Raw genomic sequence first — 21,325 nt, forward strand, 5'->3', positions numbered from 1 at the left:
TCTGAGTACATACCAATATAATAAGGAGGAGCAAAATATGTGATTTTTTTGAAGTGTTGTCTTAGGCTAGTGATGTTTATGTTTGTTTGTGCAGTTTTAGAAAATTCTTAAAAGGGAAGAGTAATGAATTAGAATATTACCCTTCAAAGATAATCCTATTTTTTTTTAATGTAGGACACAAAATAAAAATATTTATAGAAAAGGAGTAAAAATCATCCAGAGCAATGAGATCTGCCCCCAGAAATCTCTTTGAGAAAATTAATTCAGATCCCAGAACTTTGTTTTACTTAAAGACATTTATAGTATTTGTTTAATTAATAACAGATAAACAGGAAATGTTTGAGCCTAATAGTTGAGAATTTGTGTAACATTTTTAGAGCTAGTAGTGGTTTTCAATTTAGTGAAGATTAAGAAAATTTTTAGGTACATCTTTTTTCCAATGTAATTCTTTTTACTTAACTCAGGAAATAAGGCATTATAAAATCCATACACTATTTTCTCATTAAAATGTCAGAGTACTTCCTAGAGTTTGATCCACGTGGGGCTGATAACTCTGTGTAGATTATTTGTAATTTTTTATCCTTTTAATTCTTTCCTAAAGAGCATGGAGGGATTTGGAGGCACAGACCTATGTTGGAATTCTGTCATTTTCTAACTTTGTCACCTTGGGTGAATTATGAAGATTCTTAAGTTTTCTTCTTGTAAAGTGATTAACTTGAAGATCAAGTGTGAGATAATGTCTATAGACTATCCAGACTGGCCCTTGTAAATGCAGTAACTCTGAAATCTTTTTTGAAAAGTTTTAAACTCATTGTTAGATGAAGAAAGAAGGAAAAATCAAAAACCCTCCAAAGCTTTGTAAATATTCCTGAATATTTTGTGTTCACACCCTTATCTTTTATCCTGATGGAGAAATGGTTTACTGAGTGGTATTGTTAAGCTTTTATTGTGTTCAAAAAACTTTCATTATGAAGAGTTTCAAAGGGTGATGGAATTGTGTACTGAACCCACATGTATCCACCACTCTGCTTCAGTGATTGTCAACTCATGGTTTCATCTGAACTGTTTGTTTCCTTTTAAAACAGTGCATCCTACCCTCTTCCCCCATCTCTCAACTATTTTGGTGTGAATCTGAAGCAGATCATTCCATGTGGACATATTTTAGTATACATCTTAGAGACATAAAGGATTCCATATTAACTTTTTAAAATGTAAGTTAAAACATTTGAAATCATGACTACACCTGGCCATCACCAGGTGGTCAGTACTGAAACGCATTGATTATGTTCTTTGCAGCTGAAGATGGAGAAACTCTATACAGTCAGCAAAAACAAGACCAGAAGCTGACTGTGGCTCAGACCATGAACTCCTTATTGCCAAATTCAGACTTAAATTGAAGAAAGTAGGGAAAACCACTAGACCATTCAGATATGACCTAAATTGAATCCCTTACAATTATACAGTGGAAGTGACAAATAGATTTAAGAGATTAGATTTGGTAGACAACAGTGCCTGAAGAACTGTGGACTGAGGTTCGTGACATTGCACAGGAGGCGGTGATCAAGAACATCCCCAAGAAAAAGAAATGCTAAAAGACAAAATGGTTGCCTTGAGAGGCCTTACAAATAGCTAAGAAAAGAAGAGAAGTGAAAGGCAAAGGAGAAAAGGAGAGAGATACCCATCTGAATGCAGAGTTCCCAAGAATAGCAAGGAGAGATAAGAAAGCCTTCCTCAGTGATCAATGCAAATAAATAGAGGAAAACATTAGAATGGGAAAGACTAGAGATCTCTTCAAGGAAATTAGAGATACCAAGGGAACATTTTTCCAGTAGTCATGTATGGATGTGAGAGTTGGACTGTGAAGAAAGCTGAGCGCTGAAGAATTGATGCTTTGGAAATGTGGTGTTGGAGAAGACTCTTGAGAGTCCCTTGGACTGCAAGGAGATCCAACCAGTCCATTCTAAAGGAGATCAGTCCTGGGATTTCTTTGGAAGGAATGATGCTAAAGTTGAAACTCCAGTACTTTGGCCACTTCATGTGAACAGTTGACTCATTTGAAAAGACTCTTTTGCTGGGAATGATGGAAGGCAGGAGAAGGGGATGACAGAGGATGAGATGGTTGGATGGCATCACTGACTCGATGAACATGAGTTTGAGCAAGCTCCAGGAGTAGGTAATGGACAGGGAGGCCTGGCGTGCTGCAGCCTGTGGGGTTGCAAAGAGTCGAACATGACTGAATGACTGAACTGAACTGATATTTATATAGTTCAAACTTTAAGAGGTACAAAAGGGTATAAATGGTATGTAGTTTCCCTCTTTTGAAAATCTCACTTCTCTTCTTGGTAAATAACTGCTTATTTTTACCAGTTCCCTGCAAATCTTTGCAGAAATTACTTGCACAAGTGATGTATATTTGTATGTATATATGCCTGTATGTATGTATGCATGCATGCATGTGTGTTCTTGTATGTGTATATTCTTCCACATGTTCATATATATTATACTCCCACTCTGATTAAAGTGCAATCAAACTGTACACTGTTCATCACACTATATAATACTGTATTTTTGAGATGTTTTTAATCAGTAGTTACTTTTTTTGTTCCTATGAACTACATTGTGTGTCAGATGTCTAATTTTTAGAGTTACCAAATACTTTTTGGTATTATTTTTTTAAAAAAATATATTGACCACAGGACAGAGTATGACTTCTACAACTCAAAATACATCCTTACTAAGCTATTGTATCCATTTTTTATTATTCTTTAATAAAAGTACTCCAAGTGTACTGACAACAACCATTTGCCTGTATAATGTTCTTTGGTTGTGCATATTGGACTGAACTTACCTCTGTTGTTTTTTGCTGATTTTGTTTGGGCTCACTTGGGTGGTTGCAGCCCCAAAATGGCCTCACCTGCAAGTCTGGTGGCTAGTGTGTGATGCTTAGCTGGGCCTCACTTTCCATGTGCTCTTTTTATCTGGCTTACTTTATATGATGCTACAAGGACAGCAAGAATGGAAGCTGCCAAGTCACATTCTGTTGGTCAAAGGAACTCATAAAACTAGACCAGGTTCAGAGGGAGGGGAAATAGACTCCATTTATTGGTGAGTGGATTGACAACAGATTTATGGTCATTTTTAGTGCACTGTAGATGACTTCTGTTGAACATATTCCACAGAAAAAAGTCTCATTACCTGTGTTGATTTGTGAGAATTAAATGAAATGTGGTATGTGATGCCTGGCACATAGAAATCATCTATATCTTAGGCATTGTTTGTAATCATAAGTTATATGCATGTGAATTGTTAAAAAAAGTCTTATTTACTGCAAATTATCTTGAGAGTTTTAAGTATTAAGTGAAGTTATCTATGAAATTACCTGAAGCAGACTTAAATGAAAACATTAAATAAGCTGTTTTATATTGCTAAGATGTTTAATTTTGGAAAAAAATAAATTTGGAGATAAAAATTCTGAAGCTTTTGAACTTTGAGAGGGAGATTGTAAAGCAGACATGACATTTGTTATTTTTCAAGAGAAACTGGACCCAAAAAATACAGTTTTTAAAATTATTATTATCTTTTTTCTGATGTCATGTGTTAATACATGGTTTGGGATGTTAATAAGTAAGTTTTGAAATTCTTGTGTGTAATGTTTCAAAGCAAATTAAGATCCCCCCCAAAAAATATTCAAGTTGAATGTTTTAAGAATTATTTTTTAAGAAACAAAATTTGTATTAAATTTTTTATTCTGTATATAAAATGAAAACATTTATAAAAAGGTTGAAATGAGACAAGAATAAAGGTATATTTTCTCATAATTCTGAGGAGAAGCTAAATTCTCTCCCTCTCTTGAAAACATTTTACTTTGTTTCTTTCAGCTTCTTAATTCTATATGTGTGTTTATGTCACAAATTTCAAATTATAAATGGGTAAGGGTTTTTTCTTTTCAAAGAGTTAATGATTTGTAAACTGTAATTGCAATTTGTTACTTCTAGGAGTCCCCTGCCTAGCCTTTATTTTTTTTTTAATTTTTATTTTTTTTGGAAAAACCACACTAGTTTGATACTTAAAGCATTTCTGAAAATAAAAGGCAAAATTATATGTTGTAGGGGAATTTTTTTCCTCCCAGAGAGTATTATAAAGTATTATAAAAAGAATCCCTAATGACATCTCATCATTTAGAACATAGTCTTTGATGATGTGTTTCCAGTGTCCATATACTTTATTTGGTTCACAATTTCTCAGAATCAGCTTAAGTCCAGTGAGTATTTTGGTATATCTGATTGAGGCTACATTTCAATTTGATTTGGCTACCTCATGATTTTTCATCTTTGTGTTAACCATTTTAGGTTTGAAAACTACACTTCTTTGCATTCTGAGTTTTTTCATTTTCCATTCAGTTTTGCTTATTTTTTATACAGTGAGAGCAGCCTACAATAAAACTTTCAAGCACAGCACTGTGTGAGGATGGTTAAATATTGCAACAGTACTGCTTGACTGAGAGGTGGCTCACTCGTGAGTTCACGCTGTTTTGAGATATGTATACTTAGTAGCTCAGTCATGTCCGACTGTCTGCAGCCCCATGGACTTAAGCCCGCTAGGCTCCTCTGCCCGTGGGATTTTCCAGGCAAGGATACTGGAGTGGGTTTCCATTTCCTACTCCAGGGGATCTTCCTGACCTAGGGATCAAACCCGTGTCTCTTGCTTCTCCTGCATTGGCAGGCACATTCTTTACCACTAGGGCCACCTGGGAAGCCTTTGTTTTTGAGATACAGAAGTCTAAATTCTAATGTACTGAGACAAAAGGAGGTGTTGGTATCAGTGTATGATTAAGGAAAATGTAAGCTGTAAAAAAAATTTGGCTTTTAAAAAATTTGTACAGTTTAATGTTTTTACTAATTTGTTTTGAACTCTTGACCACATTGGTGACAGTATTCCCATAAAAAATTTAAATTGAACTAGTTAAAAATAATTTTGAGAATTTTAAGTATTTGCTGGGTTCAAGGCCAGGATTGCTGGTTTTTTTTTGTTTTTGTTTTTTTTTTAGTCGTATAAGACCTCTTGAAACAAATAGTGACCTCAAGGGATTTATGAGTGGGCTTCTATTGAAATTGATGTAAAATACAGGGCCTTTTATAAAAAAAACATCAAATCAAAAAAAAAAAAAAAAAAAAAAAAAAAAAAAAAAAAAAAAAAAAAAAAAAAAATAAATTATGTAAAATAAAGAGCACATATTAAAATCTATAATTACAGTCATCTTTTCTTATAAGTTCCTTCTTTTGATTTGTTATAGAAATATATATCAGTTGTAGAAAATTTAGAAAATAAAATAAAAATTACCTCTAAACTCATCACCTAAAGCAGTTGGGCACTTTGAGGGTGTTTCTTTCATACTTAGAGTAATGTATTTTTGTAACTTTTAAACTTTCTTATGTTGAATTCATGTCTCATTTTATTCATAGAGCAAAAGAAGGCTGATAAAGAAACAGGCACCTATGGTAAACTGACAAATCTCAAGTTACATGTGCATGGTTATTGGTATGGGGCACAAACAGATTCCCCTGTCCCACCTTTGCTGTGTATATTCATTGTACTCTCTTGTCTCATTGCTGAAAACTTAAATTGAATAAATCTAGTAGAATGTTAAGACTTCCCTGGCGGCTCAGCTGGTAAAGAATCTGCCTGTAATGCAGGAGACCTGGGTTCAAACTCTGGGTTGGGACGATCCCCTAAAGGAGGGCATGGCAACCCACTCCAGGATTCTTGCCTGGAGAATCCTCATGGACAGAGGAGCCTGGCAGGCTGCAGTCCATGGCGCTGCAGAGTCAGACACAACTGAGCGACTAAGCAGTAGCAGCCATACAATGTTAGATGCATCTGTCTCTGTTTAGATAATTTTGTTTCATTAAACTTCTGAAAAAATTACTAAGTTTTTACATTTAGGTTCATCTTTCTATTTCTAAAAATAAAGTTTTCTCGTGGACTCGAAATATAAAGAACATGGATTATTTCATCAACATCTTCTGATATGTCTCCTAGGTATGAGTTGAGATAAAGGAATATGTGACCATATTACCTGAATTTTATAGTGGATGTCATTTCTCTTACTAGTAATTTGTTTTGCCATGACCATTTAAAAAAATGCTGTTGATTTAGTACAGATACTTTTGAATGGTTAAAAGTGTATTTCCCATCAATTACAGAAGGCACAACCATGTAGATCCTTCTTTCAAGAATGTTTTTATTGCTTAATATAACCTTGATAATTTGTTTATGCTCTTTAAGAGGATACTTTTAAAAAACTCAGTCATTCCATTCTTTAGAAATGAGAAAAATTTCTCTCTTTACCATGCCTGAATTCAGCATTCCTCTGTTTTCTTAATTTTTGAGGTTAAAAACCCAGGCATCCATCAAGCCAGCAGATCTTGGAGAAGCATTGCAAAAAAAAAAAAAGGAAAAAAGACATGCTATATTTGAGTGATGATCCCTGCAGCATATGGCATAATGCTTGGTTGCAGAGCAGGCGCTCAATAAATGGTGAATTGAATTGAAACAAAGGTTTTTTGGATGCTTAATAGGACATTTCAGAGTGGGTATGATGGACTAAGAATCATTTCTAAAGAAAATTGTATATATATTCCAAAATCTTTGGGTTTTATAATTTCTCAAATTAACAAAAAAAGAATTAACTCTATCCCAGGTCAACTTAGATATTAGCATTAATGTAAACCCCTTTCCTTCTTTTCCCTTTAAGCATCTCTTGATATTTTCTCCTTTTTTGTTTAGAATAGTAGGTAAAGAGAATGATAGGAGTTTTTTTTCTTTTTAAATGGGCTTAATGTCAATACTTTCTGCCTATTACAACTTCATACTTTAAAGAGAAAAATGAACAAATTTTGTTTCAGTGAATTGTTTTATTTTCTGTTTTTACTATTGAAAGCTGGAAATTGGAGTCTTTACTCAACTTGCCTCAAACATGGGATGTAGAACTTTTTTCTTTTGCTTTACAAAGGTTTTCTTTTTTGCCATGCATTTAAGAAGAGGGTTAAAGAGTTCCTTTCATATTTCTCCCATCTCCTTTTTAATGTTCTATTATGAAAATCTTCAAACCTACAGAAAAATTGAAAGAATTATATAGATGAAACTTGATCACATAGCTATCCATACCTCAACCCTTAGTCCCTTATTTTATGATCTGTTTCAAAGAAAATTATGGACATCTGCATACTCCACCTGTAAATACTTGACTGTACATGTCATTTAGCTTGCTGTCTCATACTTTTTACAGCCTTATGAAAGTAAGATATTTCTCATGAGATCTGGCCTGGTCTTCATCCTTAAGGTTAAGGCTAGTTTGCAGTTATGTCCTTTTTTGCTGCTGCTCTTTAGTAAAAACCTTAGGTGTGTCTCAGAAGGCTTATAGCATATGATTAGCAAGATTTAGGAGAAGATTATGAAAGTTTCTTCTGTGCCATATAATAGTGCTTTAGTTCTTATTTTCTGTAAGTAACATTGCATGAGGATGTTTGGTGAAAATTAAATCTTATTTATTGGGTAATTCTTTTAAATTAAGAATTGAAGGTTGAACCTAATCTGTAAGGATCAGATATGGTGAAACCAAACAAGGAAGTCTTATCTAGTAATGGAATAAATAAGTAGGCTTGAGAGATTTATCCTAACTACATATGGGTTTTATTTTCATCTGAAAAAAAGTTATTTTAAGCAGTTGGCTTCTTTGACTACATATTTTACAGTCTCCAAACATTTAGTTATATATTTCTCAGTGGTAAAATAGAAAAAAGTCTATTCCAGATTTTGGTACAAAGATACCGTAACACATTAGTTCTTAGAGTCATTTTGTGTTTTCTGCTATATAGCCTTTGTGATCTTCTATGGGATTTTTTTTTTTAAGCCTGGAGTATTAGAGCAGGGACTGTTTGGAGATAACTTTTTGACCAGGCACTTGACCCTGAATATTTCCTCTAGTGTGAATTTCAGGGAGAGAGTTCCTTAAGCCATAATTTCTTCCAGTGGCACTGCTTGACTCTACTTGCCTCCCTTCAAAAAGGATTTCTGCATGAGCTGTTTTTTAAATTATCTTTTCCTTTCATTTTGTATTTTTAGAAAACAATTAAAAATTTAGAAGTAACAACTCCGATCTTACTGTTCTCCAATATGGCCACAGTTTTTTTCTTCTAGAGAGAATTATTGATTTAGTTTAAAACTGAATATGCTTTGGAATACTGACACTGACCTCTTGTAGTGTCTTTGATTGAATCTTCTGTTCTTTTAATGTATAAAAGAGATGTTTTGTTAGAAACCTGCCCCCCTTTTCAGGTGTATTTACCAAAATAGTACATATTGAATGCTAACTTTAACGTTAGCTTTTTAGCAATTAACAGGAACATTTAGGGCTTCCCTGACGGCTCAGTTGGTAAAGAATCTGCCTGCAGTGCAAGAGACCTGGATTTGATCCCTGGATGGGGAAGATCCCCTGGAGAAGGAAATGACCACCCACTTCAGTATTCTTGCCTGGGAAATCCCATGGACAGAGCAGCGTGGTGCAGTTGCAAAGAGTTGGACACAACTTAGCAACTAACATTAGTCATCTAAGCATTTGCCAAATTACTTATGTAAAACTGCTAGTATTTATAGATTTAATGAGTTCACGGTATTCAGGCATTGTGTCACTTCAGTTCTTCCAAACTGTCCCATTTATTGCTCACAGCAGTCCTGTTTCTAGAAGCTTCCTGAATTGTTAGGTTTAGTTATACTGTCTTTAAGTAAGTTGTGCTATTTGTATCAAATTGAATGAATTTTACATAGTGAAATTATCTTAGTGGGTAATACAGTCTTTCTTTCAAATTTTAGAATTGGTGTTTTTGATACTTCATGGGAAAAGGGTCATTGAAGGCTCAATGTATTTAGGTGTTCAGTGCTGGGCAAGGTGTTAAACCATTTATATTTAGTCCTCTTTGAATCTGTGAGATAGGTATTATTTCAGTTTTTTACCATTGAAGATACCAAGTCTAGGATTAATTTGTTAAATGGTGGAGAGGGGATTGATCCTCTGGTCTGACTTCGAAGCCATGTTCTTTCTGGTATATAGGCCTGTTCCTGAAATTTCCTACCATTTTATTCATATAAAAATATCCAGAAAGATGACTTTTGCCTTAAATAAAAACATTTTATGTTTATTTATATACAGGGATTTGAGAGGAAAGTTTTTAAAAAACACTTGATTAAAAATGAAAAAGCTTGCTTGATAGAATACTGGTCAGAAGACCTAGATTAAGGTCATTGCTACCTCTCCTTAATAGCGTGGATCTAATTTCTCTTAAATGTGTGGTTTTTTCCCATTTTTCTTCTGCTATCTGTTTTGTAAAGAGGAAAATATTGATGTGACATTTACTACAGGAATATTTTTACTATGAATTAAAATATGTGAAATTCCTTGATATTTTTAAGACTAAATAAGATGATTTTTATTAATTATGTTTGTTGCTTTAGGGGAGCTAAGGAGTAAACTGAAACCAATTCCATGAACAGTCATTTTTATTACCTGGAGAGTGATTATCTATACTGCAATTTATCCTAATTTTAATTTGATAATTTCTGCATGTTCTTTTAAATTACTTGCTGAATTGGTGAGTTTTTGTTTTTGTTATTTTTTTTTAAATTGAGAAAACCATCCCTCTGCTTTAAAAAATTTCAGTGGTCTGGTTTTGCTTGCAGCCTGCAGCCTAGCAGGGAACCCTTTGGAAACCACATATCCACAGAAGGTCTGAGACAAGTTCAGTGTAGGGCTATTCAGTTCCAGCAGCTGTGAGAACTGAGTATGGTTCACAGTGTGGGAGAAACATCACCATTTCTGCTCCTACAGATTTATATCTTTTGGTGATCTGAAATTAGTTTATCAGGTAGCTCTGTTTATATATAACATGGAATTGACTCCAAAGCCCAAAGGAAATACTTTTTATAGTACCTCTACCTAACTTCTTCTAGCTCCTGATTGATTCTCTCTGACCTCAATTACATTAGCATGAATAACTGAAGAGTTGATGACTCCAGATTTTTCAACCCAAAGTTTTCTGAGGAGGACAGACTGAAGCATCTGCTCAGATTTTGTGTTGATGATTTCTGTTTCACAACCAGTGTATATTCTCTTAAAAGCTTTTCTCAGCTCTCTTCTTCCTTCATCTTGAGCCCATTTCCCTCCAAACTTATGTCTCCCTTAATTTCCAAATTTTCTTTAGTTCAGATGATCCTCTACTTTAGGGAACAATAATTCTCAAGATATGTGTGTTCTACATCTAAAAGCTGAGAGTCTTAATTCTTTGATAAGTGTATGGTGGAATAATGCCATTGCTAAATTTTGTAGAAACACGATTTTAAAATTAAAAAACACTTTAATCTTTAAATTGCTGAAATTAGGTTTTTGATTAGCTTATGATACGTAGCCTACTTGAGGAACCATTAATTTGGGTATTAATATAGTATTTGGTATTTTTTTTGTCAACAGGAAGAAGGTAGATAATGATTATAATGCTCTTCAAGAAAGACTCAGTACTTTGCCTGATAAGTTGTCTTATAATATCATGGTATGTTTGATATGTTTCTTTTAAAGTAGACTATTGTTTCTTGAAAGTTAGCTGTGTAAAGTAAAAAGGTGTTTCTTTGCTTTATGTGTATTGATTTACAAGTTGACTCCCTGGACTAGATCAGAGATAACTACCATAGTAAGGAAGGTTTCTGTTTTACTTTATAATAATGCACTAATTGTGATAATAGTTGGTATTCTTTTCCTTTTTTAGATTTATATTAAATTATGTTATGATGACATAAATGGCATAAATGTTAGCATAAAATGACATATTTGGTATGCAAATTTACTATGTTAGCAAACTAAGTACAACAGAAATATGGCATGTAGTCATTTCCTGTTAACCAGAGCAGCAGTAGAACATAATGTTATGTATCTTGGAGAATTAAACCCTAGAACATTGATTTTTATATATATAAAGGTGCTGCTAATTTTTAAAAAATATCCAGATCTTCCTATCAACATATCATTCTATTTGTGAGCCCTGAATGAGATTCTTTGCATGAATATTCTTTTTCATGAAGACTGTGTTCTTAATTTTGACCAGATATTTTGAAAATACATTGTTCTTTATTATACCAGCTCAAATATTTCATAAATTTTGTAAACCTTTTAAAGCTCTTTATTTGTTAATTCCTGTTTTGCCCCCAAAAGACCCTATTTTCTCAGAAATAATTTTCAGTTGAAAAAAATCAAAGTTAGTCTTTATTAATACTTTGTTTCTAGTTTGCTTTCATTTAGATTTATGACTGAGCAAAAAATAAATATGTTTGGAAGCAATGCTGATTTCTCTGAAAGCTATTCTTGTAAATATGCTCATTTCTTTTCTTGTTTTAATGTTGATAAATTAACCTAAATTTTTTCTAAGGTTTTCCTAGTGAAATTATAATGTCAAATGTCCATGAAGTTGACACTTTATTTTTCTCAGTGAGGAGATTTTTTAAAAGAGACCTCCATACAGAGCTTTTAATGCTGTTTCATAAAATGTAGTTTTTAGTGTTTTTAATTTTTTTTTAACCTTCTTTCTCTTTTTTTTTTGAACAACAGGTACCATTTGGCCCCTTTGCCTTCATGCCAGGAAAACTTGTCCATACTAATGAAGTCACTGTTTTACTTGGGGACAATTGGTTTGCAAAATGTTCAGCAAAGCAGGCTGTTGGCTTAGTTGAACACCGGAAAGAACGTATGTACTAATTATAAATGATGTTTCTTTGCTGGATATTTATTGGTTCACAGAGTGCCAGGCTGATGGACTGTTTGTTATTAACAGTACCTTGAACTGATTTATTAGATAAGTGTCACAAGTCTCCAGGCTATTTTCGATTCTGTTGAATTGGAGATAGTTTGAGCAGATCCAGCATTTGAAAATGTGGACTGGAGAATGGAACATCTGGGTTGGAAATGTCACCCACATTAGCATGTTTTTAGAAATTACCAGGTGTGAAAGTCATCACACATGGTTTTGTAGATAGCAGATGGATAGATATAAGAATTGGGGTCATTTTATATTTTATAATTGGTTTGCTTTGGTTGCTTTTCAAGACTTTAATTTTCCCCAGAATACTTGAGAACACAGAGGAATTTGCTTCCTACTTATTGGACTAGGATAAATATCTATTTGCAAAGTAGAAACAATTCTTAAACATGTGTTTTGGTTTGGAAGAACTCATGTTTCCATTTTACAGAAGAAAAGGCCAGGTGTGGAGAAATGCTATCTACAACATCACAACTTAAATGGTTTGAGGTTTCTGCCTCATTTCATTGAGGTCATTCTAGTTTTCTTTAGATAGTGTTTGTTGGTTTATGTATATCCATCCATACATTTTTTAGTTGGTTTGATTCACTTGGGCTCTAACTTAGTTGCATTTTAATATTAGGTCTGTTTAATATCTAATACATGTTTTTATTTCTGTAATAGCATACTTAAATTGATAGCATAATATCACCATACCTGCTTTTTACTCTTCTACTTAAATGTGTCTCTGAAAACAAATTTTTGAGGCTCCTGCTGTTTAAATGAGGTCATGTGGATAGAAAACAGCCGAGTTTTCTAAAGCTGAAATTATTTTACTTATGTATGAGTGGGTACTAGTTGGAGAACTCATTTACTCAGTGAAATCCTGGAATCTATATTTGGAGACTCTAATTGCAAGTCAAAGCCTATAAGTTTATAATTGATATATATTTTGATCTTTTGTGACAGTAATCAGAATCGTATTGTTTGGCCTGTGTATAATTCCTGGCAATGATAATTCTTTTGGCATTACCACATTAAAGTAAGTCATGTATATTAGAGCCAAGAGAATGGGTATAATTCTTTAAAGGTCTTAATGGTGAAGACTTGCTTTATTTACTGGGGAAACTGCTGATAAGAAATCAGTTCATCTTTTGAAATTTGTTCACTTTGATTTTCATTTGGATGTTTCAGCAAAGAAATCTTTAGGATCATTTTGACTTATATTAATGAAAGAACACTTTTAATAGATGAGAGCTCTAGAATGGCAAAATATTTTTTGGTAAATCACTTTCTAGTGTTAAATACAGTTTTAGGAAGTGACCAAAGCAATGACTTTTGGGATCAATATTTATCTAAAATATTTTTTGGAATATATATATAAAATTATGTTTGAGAATCTGTTTTGGTAAATGAATTCTAAATAGTTGTTTTCTTCACAGTTTTATAGTAATTTATAATTGAAGAAATTGTTTAGGCATATCTAGTGTATTTAACACTAGAAAGTGATTTACCAAAAAATATTTTGCTATTCTAGAGCTCTCATCTATTAAAAATGTTCTTTCATTAATATAAGTCAAGCCTGGCGTGCTGCAATTCATGGGGTCACAAAGAGTCGGACACAACTGAGCGACTGAACTGAACTGAAGAAAGATACTTTATTTTTCTTAAGGCAGAAGAAATACAACAGGTTAAACATACTTACCTCAGGGTCAACAGGGTAATGGGGGAAGGTGAAGGGAGGTCATTGAATGTTTAAAATATATTAAAAATAAAGGATAAAATGGGTTTAACACAACAACAGTAAGAGGATTCAGAGGCAGTAACTCAGAGGAAGAGGATTTCTAAAAGAAAGATGGCAAGCTCAGTGCCTTACCCGTTTGCTCACGTCTGGCATTTTGTCATTTAACATGAATATGAGCAGCTTTTTTAGTTTTCTAATTTTTTAAATGATTAGAGTGAAGTTGGCATTTTATTTGGTATACTGTTTTATTAGTTACAACTAATTGTGATTAAAGATTTTTTGAACCAGCACTGCAATCAGGAAGCAGAATAGGATTCAGGATATACCATAGTCAGTCAGGACACAGGACCACACCGAAAACTCTCCTGTGTTTTCCTTTTTATGGTCATATACTATTACCCCTGATCTATCTCTATCACCTTTTCCAGAATGCCGTATCAGTGGAATCACACACTAGATAACCTTCTGAGACTGACTTTGACTCATCCAGTTTGTTCTGTATATGAAAAGGTAGTAGTATAAACACTACTTCATTGCTGAATAGTGTTCCATTACATTCATGTACACAGGTTTTCTGTTTATCCATTGAAAGACGTTTGGGTTTGCTTCCATTTTTGACAATTACAAACAGAGTTGCTGTATATCTTTTTGTACAGGTTTTTATGTGACTGTAAATTTTGTTTGCTGTTCAGACATACCTGTTCTCTTTTGGTGTCTGGCTGGCTGGCCTCATAGATGGTATTCCTTCCTCTGCATTGCTTCAAAAGAGCTTAAGAATTGGTGTTAATTCCTCTTTGAATGTTTGGTAGAATTCATCTGTGAAGCCATCCGTTCTGGGCTTTTATTACTAGAAGGTTTTGGATTATCAATTAAATCTTCCTTGTTCTAGGACTACACAGATTTTCTGTTTCTTCTTGTTTCAGTTTTAGTAGTCTGTATGTTTCCAGGAATTTGTCCATCTAGCTTATCAGGTTTGTTGGCATTTAACTATTATTCTTTCATGTTCCTATTTCTGTAAAATAAGTAGTATTATCACCATTTTAATTTTTTAATTAATACACTTCTTACTTAAGATTCAGGTTTTTATTCTTCCTCTGCAGGTTTACTGCATGTTTCATTTCAGATTCTATATGTGAGTGTATAAAGGCATCTCTGTTTTTATTTATGGTTTTAGTCATCTGAGTCTTCTTTCTCTTTTTTCTTTGCCAGTCTGGGTAAAGGCTTATCCATTTTGTTGGTCTTCTCAAAGAACCAACTTTTTAATTTTGTTGATTGTTTTCTGTTGTTTTTCTTGTCTCTGTTTTGTTTATTTCTACTCTAATCGTTGTTATTCCTTCCTTCTGGTAGCTTTGGATATAGTTTTATTATACTTTTCAAGTTTCTTAAAGCATATAAGATTATGATTTGAGATTTTTTTTTAATGTAGGTTGTTTACAGGTATAAATCTCTTAGCATTGGTTTCTCTGCATCCTGTAAATTTTGATCTGTTGTGTCTTCATTTTTATTGATCTCAAGGTATTTTTTAGTTTCCTTTATAATTTCTACTTTGACGCATTCATTGTTTTGTTAAATTTCCTTGTTTGTTAATTTTCCATTTTGCCTTCTGTTGTTGGTTTCTAGTTTCATTTCATTTGATTGAAACCATACAAAGTATTTTTTCCAAGCTTGTGAAAAGGTTTAAGGCTTGTTTTGTGACCTATCATGTGGTCTTTCTTAGAGAATGTTGTGTTTCCCTTACAAGAATGGGTACTCTGTTCCTGTTGGGTGAATATTCTGAATGTATCTGTTAGGTCTGTTTGTTCTATAATATTATTAAGGTCCTCTTTCCTTATCAGTCTCCTTTGTGGTTCTTTTGTCCTTTATCGTCCTCTGTTGACATCTCCAGTTCTTATTGTAGAACCACTTGAACTGTGTCATTTTTTGCTTCATATATTTGAGGCTCTGTTGTTAGGTTGTGTGTATTTTTTATATTTTAAAATTTTATTGATGTATAGTTGATTTATAAGTTTTAATTTTTATTATACAGCAAAATGATTCAGTTATACATACATATATTCTTTTCCATTATGGTTTATCACAGGATATTGAATATAGGTCCGTGTGCTATACAATAGGACCTTGTTGTTTATCCATCCAGTATATAATAGTTTGCATCTGCTAATCCCAAGCTTCCAATCACTCCTTCCCCCACTTCCCCTCTCCCTTGGCAACCACAAGTCTGTTCTCTATATCTGTAAGGCTTTTTCTATTTCATAGCTATATTCATGTGTGTCTTAGTTTCAGTTCAGTTCAGTTGCTCAGTCGTGTCTGACTCTTTGTGACCCCATGAATCGCAGCATGCCAGGCCTCCGTGTCCATCACCAACTCCCGGAGTTCACTCAAACTCATGTCCATCGAGTCAGTGATGCCATCCAGCCATCTCATCCTCTGTCACCCCCTTCTCCTCCTGCCCCCAATCCCTCCCAGCATCACAGTCTTTTCCAGTGAGTCAACTCTTCGCATGAGGTGGCCAAAGTACTGGAGTTTCAGTTTTAGCATCATTCCTTTGAAAGAAATCCCAGGACTGATCTCTTTTAGAATGGACTGGTTGGATCTCCTTGCAGTCCAAGGGACTCTCAAGAATCTTCTCCAACACCACAGTTCAAAAGCATCTGTTCTTCAGTGATCAGCCTTCTTCACAGTCCAACTCTCACATCCATACATGACCACAGCAAAAGCCATAGCCTTGACTAGATGGACCTTAGTCGGCGAAGTAATGTCTCTGCTTTTGAATATGCTATCTAGGTTGGTGATAACTTTTCTTCCAAGGAGTAATCATCTTTTAATTTCATGGCTGCAATCACTTTAGATTCCACATATAAGTGATAATGTGTGGTATCTGTCATTCTCTTTCTTTCTTTGCTTTCCTTAAGTGTGATGATCTCTTAGTCCATCCATGTTGCTGCAAATGGCATTATTTCATTCTTTTTATAGTTGAGTAATATTCCATTGTATATTCATGCATTTGTATCCATTTATCTGTCCATTGACATTTAGATTGTCTCCATGTCTTGCTATTATAAATAGTGTTGCTGTGAATTTAGGGGTGCATGTACTTTTCCCCAGTTGTAGTTTTGTCTGGATGTATGTCCAGGAGTGGGATTGCTGGATCATATGGCAACTCTGGTTTTAGTTTTTGTGAGGAACCTCCATACTGTTTTCCATAGTGGCTGCATCAGTTTTGAGTTCCCACCAGCAGTGTAGGAGGCTTTCTTTTTCTCCACATCCCCTCCAGCATTTGTTATTTGTAGACTTTTTGATGATGGCCGTTCTGACTGGTGTGAGGGTGGTACTTCATTGTGGTTTTGATTTGTATTTCTCTAATAATTAGTGATGATGAGCATCTTTTCATTTGCCTGCCCATTCTCCTGATCTGTGCCTTCCATATTGTATTTAATACATTTACCTTTATAGTAACTTTATAGAGTATTGCCATTCTATTATTTTTTGATATGTCTTTTGTACAGCTTTTATATATCTCATTTCCTTCATTATTGCCTTCCTGTGTGTTTAGTTGGGTTTTTTTCTTTGTGGTAATGTGTTTTGATCCCCTTTCTCATTTCCTTTGTTAATGGTTTATAAGTATTTTGTTTGTAGTTACTATGGAGATTACTTACAACATTGTAAAGTTGTAACAATGAATGTATTTTGAATTGGTTCCAACTTAACTTCATTCCTCCATATTCTGGCCTGGAGAATTTCATGGGCTGTATAATCCATGGGGTTGCAAAGTCAGACATGACTGAGCAGCTTGTACTTTCACTTTGGGCTTCCTTGGTGGCTCAGCTGGTAAAGAATACGCTTAAAATGTGGGAGACCTGGGTTTGATCCCTGGGTGGGGAAGATGCCTGGAGAAGGGAAAGGCTTACACACTCCAGTATTCTGGCCTGGAGAATTCCATGGACTGTATAAGTATAGTCCATGGGGTTGCAAAGAGTCAGACACGACTGAGCGACTTTCACTTTATAACTTAAATAACTTAGAAAAACTTTTCTGTATAGCTCTGTTCCTTCTTTATATTATCAGTGTCACAAATCATACCTTTATATTGTGTGCCTATTAACAGATTTATGATGATTTTTAAATGCACTTCTCTTTTACATCCTGTAGCAGATAAAAAGTGGAGTTACAAACTGTAATGATAGTTATACTGTTTTTAATTTTTGCCAGTGTTTGCCTTTCCCAGAGGCATGTAGCTTCTAGTTACTGTCTAGTGTCCTTTCATTTCAACTGAAGAATTCCCTTAAGTTTTTTGTAGGGCAGGCATAACAATAAGGAACTCCTTCAGCTTTTGTTTATTTGGAAATGTCTTAATTTACCCTTCTTATGTGAAGGACAGGTTTGATGAATGTGGGATTCTCAATTGAGAGTTTTTTCTCTCAGCATTTTAAGCCTATTGGAATTCTGACATCCAAAGTTTCTATTGAGAATTCTGCTTATATTGTTATGAAGATCTCTTGTGATGATTTTCTTTGTCTTTGCTGTTTTGAAGATTCTCTGTCTTTCAAAAGTTTGATTATGTATCTTGTTGTGGGTCTCTGGGTTTATTCTACCTGGAATTAGTTGAGGTTTTTGGATTTGTTGATCTTTGGGCAAATGTAGAATTTGTTTGGCAGCCATTATTTCTTCAGATAATCCCTTTGCCACTTTCTCTTCTTCTTCTTGAGATTTCCTTAATGTACATATTAATCTATCTGATATGTCGCATGAATCCCTTAGGCTCAGTTCACTTTCTTCATTCTTTTTCTTTCTGTTCATTAGACTTGATGATTTCAAATGTCTAATCTTTGAGTTCACTAATCCTGATTTTCTTCTGCTTTTTCAAATATGTTGTTGACCCTGTAGTGAATTTTTGAATTTAGTTGTTATATTTTTCAACTCCAGAGTTTGTTTGTTTCCTTTTTATAATTTCTATCACTTTGTGGATGTTGTCACTTTCTTCATGTATTGTTTTTAAAATTTACTTTCAGTTCAGTGCAGTTGCTCAGTTGTGTCTGACTCTTTGCGACCCCATGAATCGCAGCACGCCAGGCCTCCCTGTCCATCACCTACTCCCGGAGTTCACTCAGATTCATGTCCATCGAGTCAGTGATGCCATCCAGCCATCTCATCCTCTGTCGTCCCCTTCTCCTCCTGCCCCCACTCCCTCCCAGCGTCAGTCTTTTCCAATGAGTCAACTCTTTGCATGAGGTGGCCAAAGTACTAGAGTTTCAGCTTTAGCATCATTCCTTCCAAAGAAATCCCAGGGTTGATCTCTTTCAGAATGGACTGGTTGGATCTCCTTGCAGTCCAAGGGACTCTCAAGAGTGTTCTCCAACACCACAGTTCCAAAGCATCAATTCTTCAGCGCTCAGCCTTCTTCACAGTCCAACTCTCACACTTTAGTTATTTGTATTTCTCTTTAGCTGTTTGAGCATATACACAGTTGTTTTAAAGTCTTGTTCTAGTATATCTGATGCCTCTGTTTCTTCAGGGAGTTTCTGGAGATTTATTTTGTTCTTTTGAATGGACTATGTTTTCCTTTTTACTGTATCCTTTAAGATTTTCTGATGAATGATGAAAATTGGGCATTTGAAAAAACAAGTGTATGTGGAATATGTATTGCAGATAATAGGCTGGTAAGAAACTTTTGTGATTTATCTTATGAGGCAGTATGTGTATTCTTTAGTATCTTCAGTGAGGTATATCTTAAATGCATTGATACTTTGTTATAAAGTATAAATTTTTGACTTTTGGTTTTAGCTACATAATAAATGTAGATAGCTTTAAAATATCATATACCTTAAAATAATGAAAAAGTAGCATCCTTCTATGTACCTCTCTGCTTCTAGTCCTCACTCCATAGAGATATTTCATCTAGTGTTTAAGCTAATTTTTTGCTTTGTTCTTTTTATGTATACTTCCCAAGTACTTTGCATATTCTGTTTTCTTGATTCTTTTTTTCCAGTTTTATGTAGTATCTATTAGTTGCCTACCTATAATTGAAGGATAACATGTAATTCATTTACATCTTCTTCTCCCTGTCCATAAATCTTTTTAGTATTTTTTATTACAATTTTTGTTTGCTCAGCATTCATGCTTAACTGTAATTCCATTTCCATTTTTGAACAACCTTTCATTTGAAGTTTACTGTTTTATTTTTGTTTGTTGCATAAGTTATATATCTATTGTTAATTCAGCCAAACACTTTTATTCTTGGAGACCTCTGTACTAGAGTCCTTCATAGTCTTGCTTTGATTTGTACTAGCTCCCATCTTGAGTTTCAAAGAATGTCTATCTTCCTAGTCTTTTCCTTTATCATTGTACCATATCTTTGCCTCTTATTTATTTCCTATTTCTTGATTCCCATGGCATCTCCTTTCAAGTTTTACTCATTTTGTTGGAGGGTGTGTGTGTGTGTGTGTTAGTCACTCAGTCATGTCCAACTCTTTGCAACCCCATGGACTACAGTCGGCCAGGCTCCTCTGGCCCTGGAATTCTCTAGGCAAGAATACTGGAGTGGGTTGCCATTTCCTCCTTCAGGGGATCTTTCCAACCCAGGAACCAAACCTGGGTCTCCTGCATTACAGGCAGATTCTTCATCGTCTGAGCCACCAGAGGAAAACCTTCAGTAATTTTCTAGAAAGGTGTGTGGGAGATACATTTTTTGAAATTTTGCATGTCTGCAAATATTTTTTGATACTCCTGCTTTTTGTAACTCATCTGTTTAGAATTCAAAGTTGAAACAGTTTTGAAGGCTTTCTGTCTTATGTGTTGCTATTTAAAAATCTGATGCCATCACTTTCCTTTGTATGTGACTGTTTTTTCCCTTTAGAAATTTTAGGTTCCTGTCTTACTCTTAATGATCTGAAGTGCTACTGTGATAAACCTCGTGTAGAGCTTTTAAAGTTCATTTGCTAGGTGTTTGGTGGGACCTTTCAGTGTGGAAATTCATGTCCTACAGTTTGGGGAAATATTTATTATTATTTCTTTGATAATTTCTCTCTCCTGTTGTCCATCTCTTTGTTAAAATTTTTTACTTGATCTTATTTCTATTTTATGTTTGGAATTGTGGATTGAGTTTTTTTTGCTTGTTTGTTTTTTCTTAAATTCCTATACATTTTAATTCCCAGGAGCTCTGCTTTTTGTTTGCTCATTTATTTGTTTGTTGTCCTTTGAATGTTTCTTTGGTGTAGGTACTATTCTGATTTCATAAATATAAAATGTTGTTTTGGATTTTAGAGTTTTTTTGTTTAAAGTTTTCTTCATACATTGCCTTTGGTTTTATTCCTTTCATAGTTAATTTTTTTCTTTCTTTCACATTAGTAGTGAAGACTTCAAACATTTGGTGATCATAGGCTAACCATTCATACTCCTTTTTAAAATTATTTATTTATTTATTTGGCTGTGCCAGTTCTTAGTTGCATCATAGAGCATCTTCAGTCTTTGTTGTGGCATGCAGGATCTCTAGTTGTAGCTTATGGGAACTAGTTCCCTGACCTGGAATCAAGCTTGAGCCCCCAGCATTGGGAGCTAGGAGTCTTAGCCACTGGATGACCAGGAAAGTCCCTAACCATTCATACTCTTAAAGAGTTAAGCACTATTAGGAGACTGTATGTGGGGCAGTTTGTTGAGTAGCAGCTTTTCTGTCAGGAGTTAAAAGTCGCATACTGGCTTTTCTCATTAAGAGATTGATAAAATATCAGCAGTCTTGGAGTTAATTAGC

General features: G+C 34.3%; 1 protein-coding gene across 1 annotated transcript in view; it reads left to right on the plus strand.

Annotated features, from left to right (window-relative positions):
- The window catches only part of URI1 (URI1, prefoldin like chaperone), a 60,428-nt gene that overhangs the window by 23,952 nt on the left and 15,151 nt on the right, over positions 1–21,325 (plus strand). The window contains exons 3-4 of the mRNA XM_005692482.3: positions 10,523–10,601; positions 11,651–11,786. Coding sequence (XP_005692539.3) covers positions 10,523–10,601; positions 11,651–11,786 — 215 coding nt within the window. The remainder of the gene's footprint in view (positions 1–10,522; positions 10,602–11,650; positions 11,787–21,325) is intronic.

Source organism: Capra hircus, chromosome 18 (assembly GCF_001704415.2).
Source record: "Capra hircus breed San Clemente chromosome 18, ASM170441v1, whole genome shotgun sequence".
Classification (NCBI taxonomy): Eukaryota; Metazoa; Chordata; class Mammalia; order Artiodactyla; family Bovidae; genus Capra; species Capra hircus.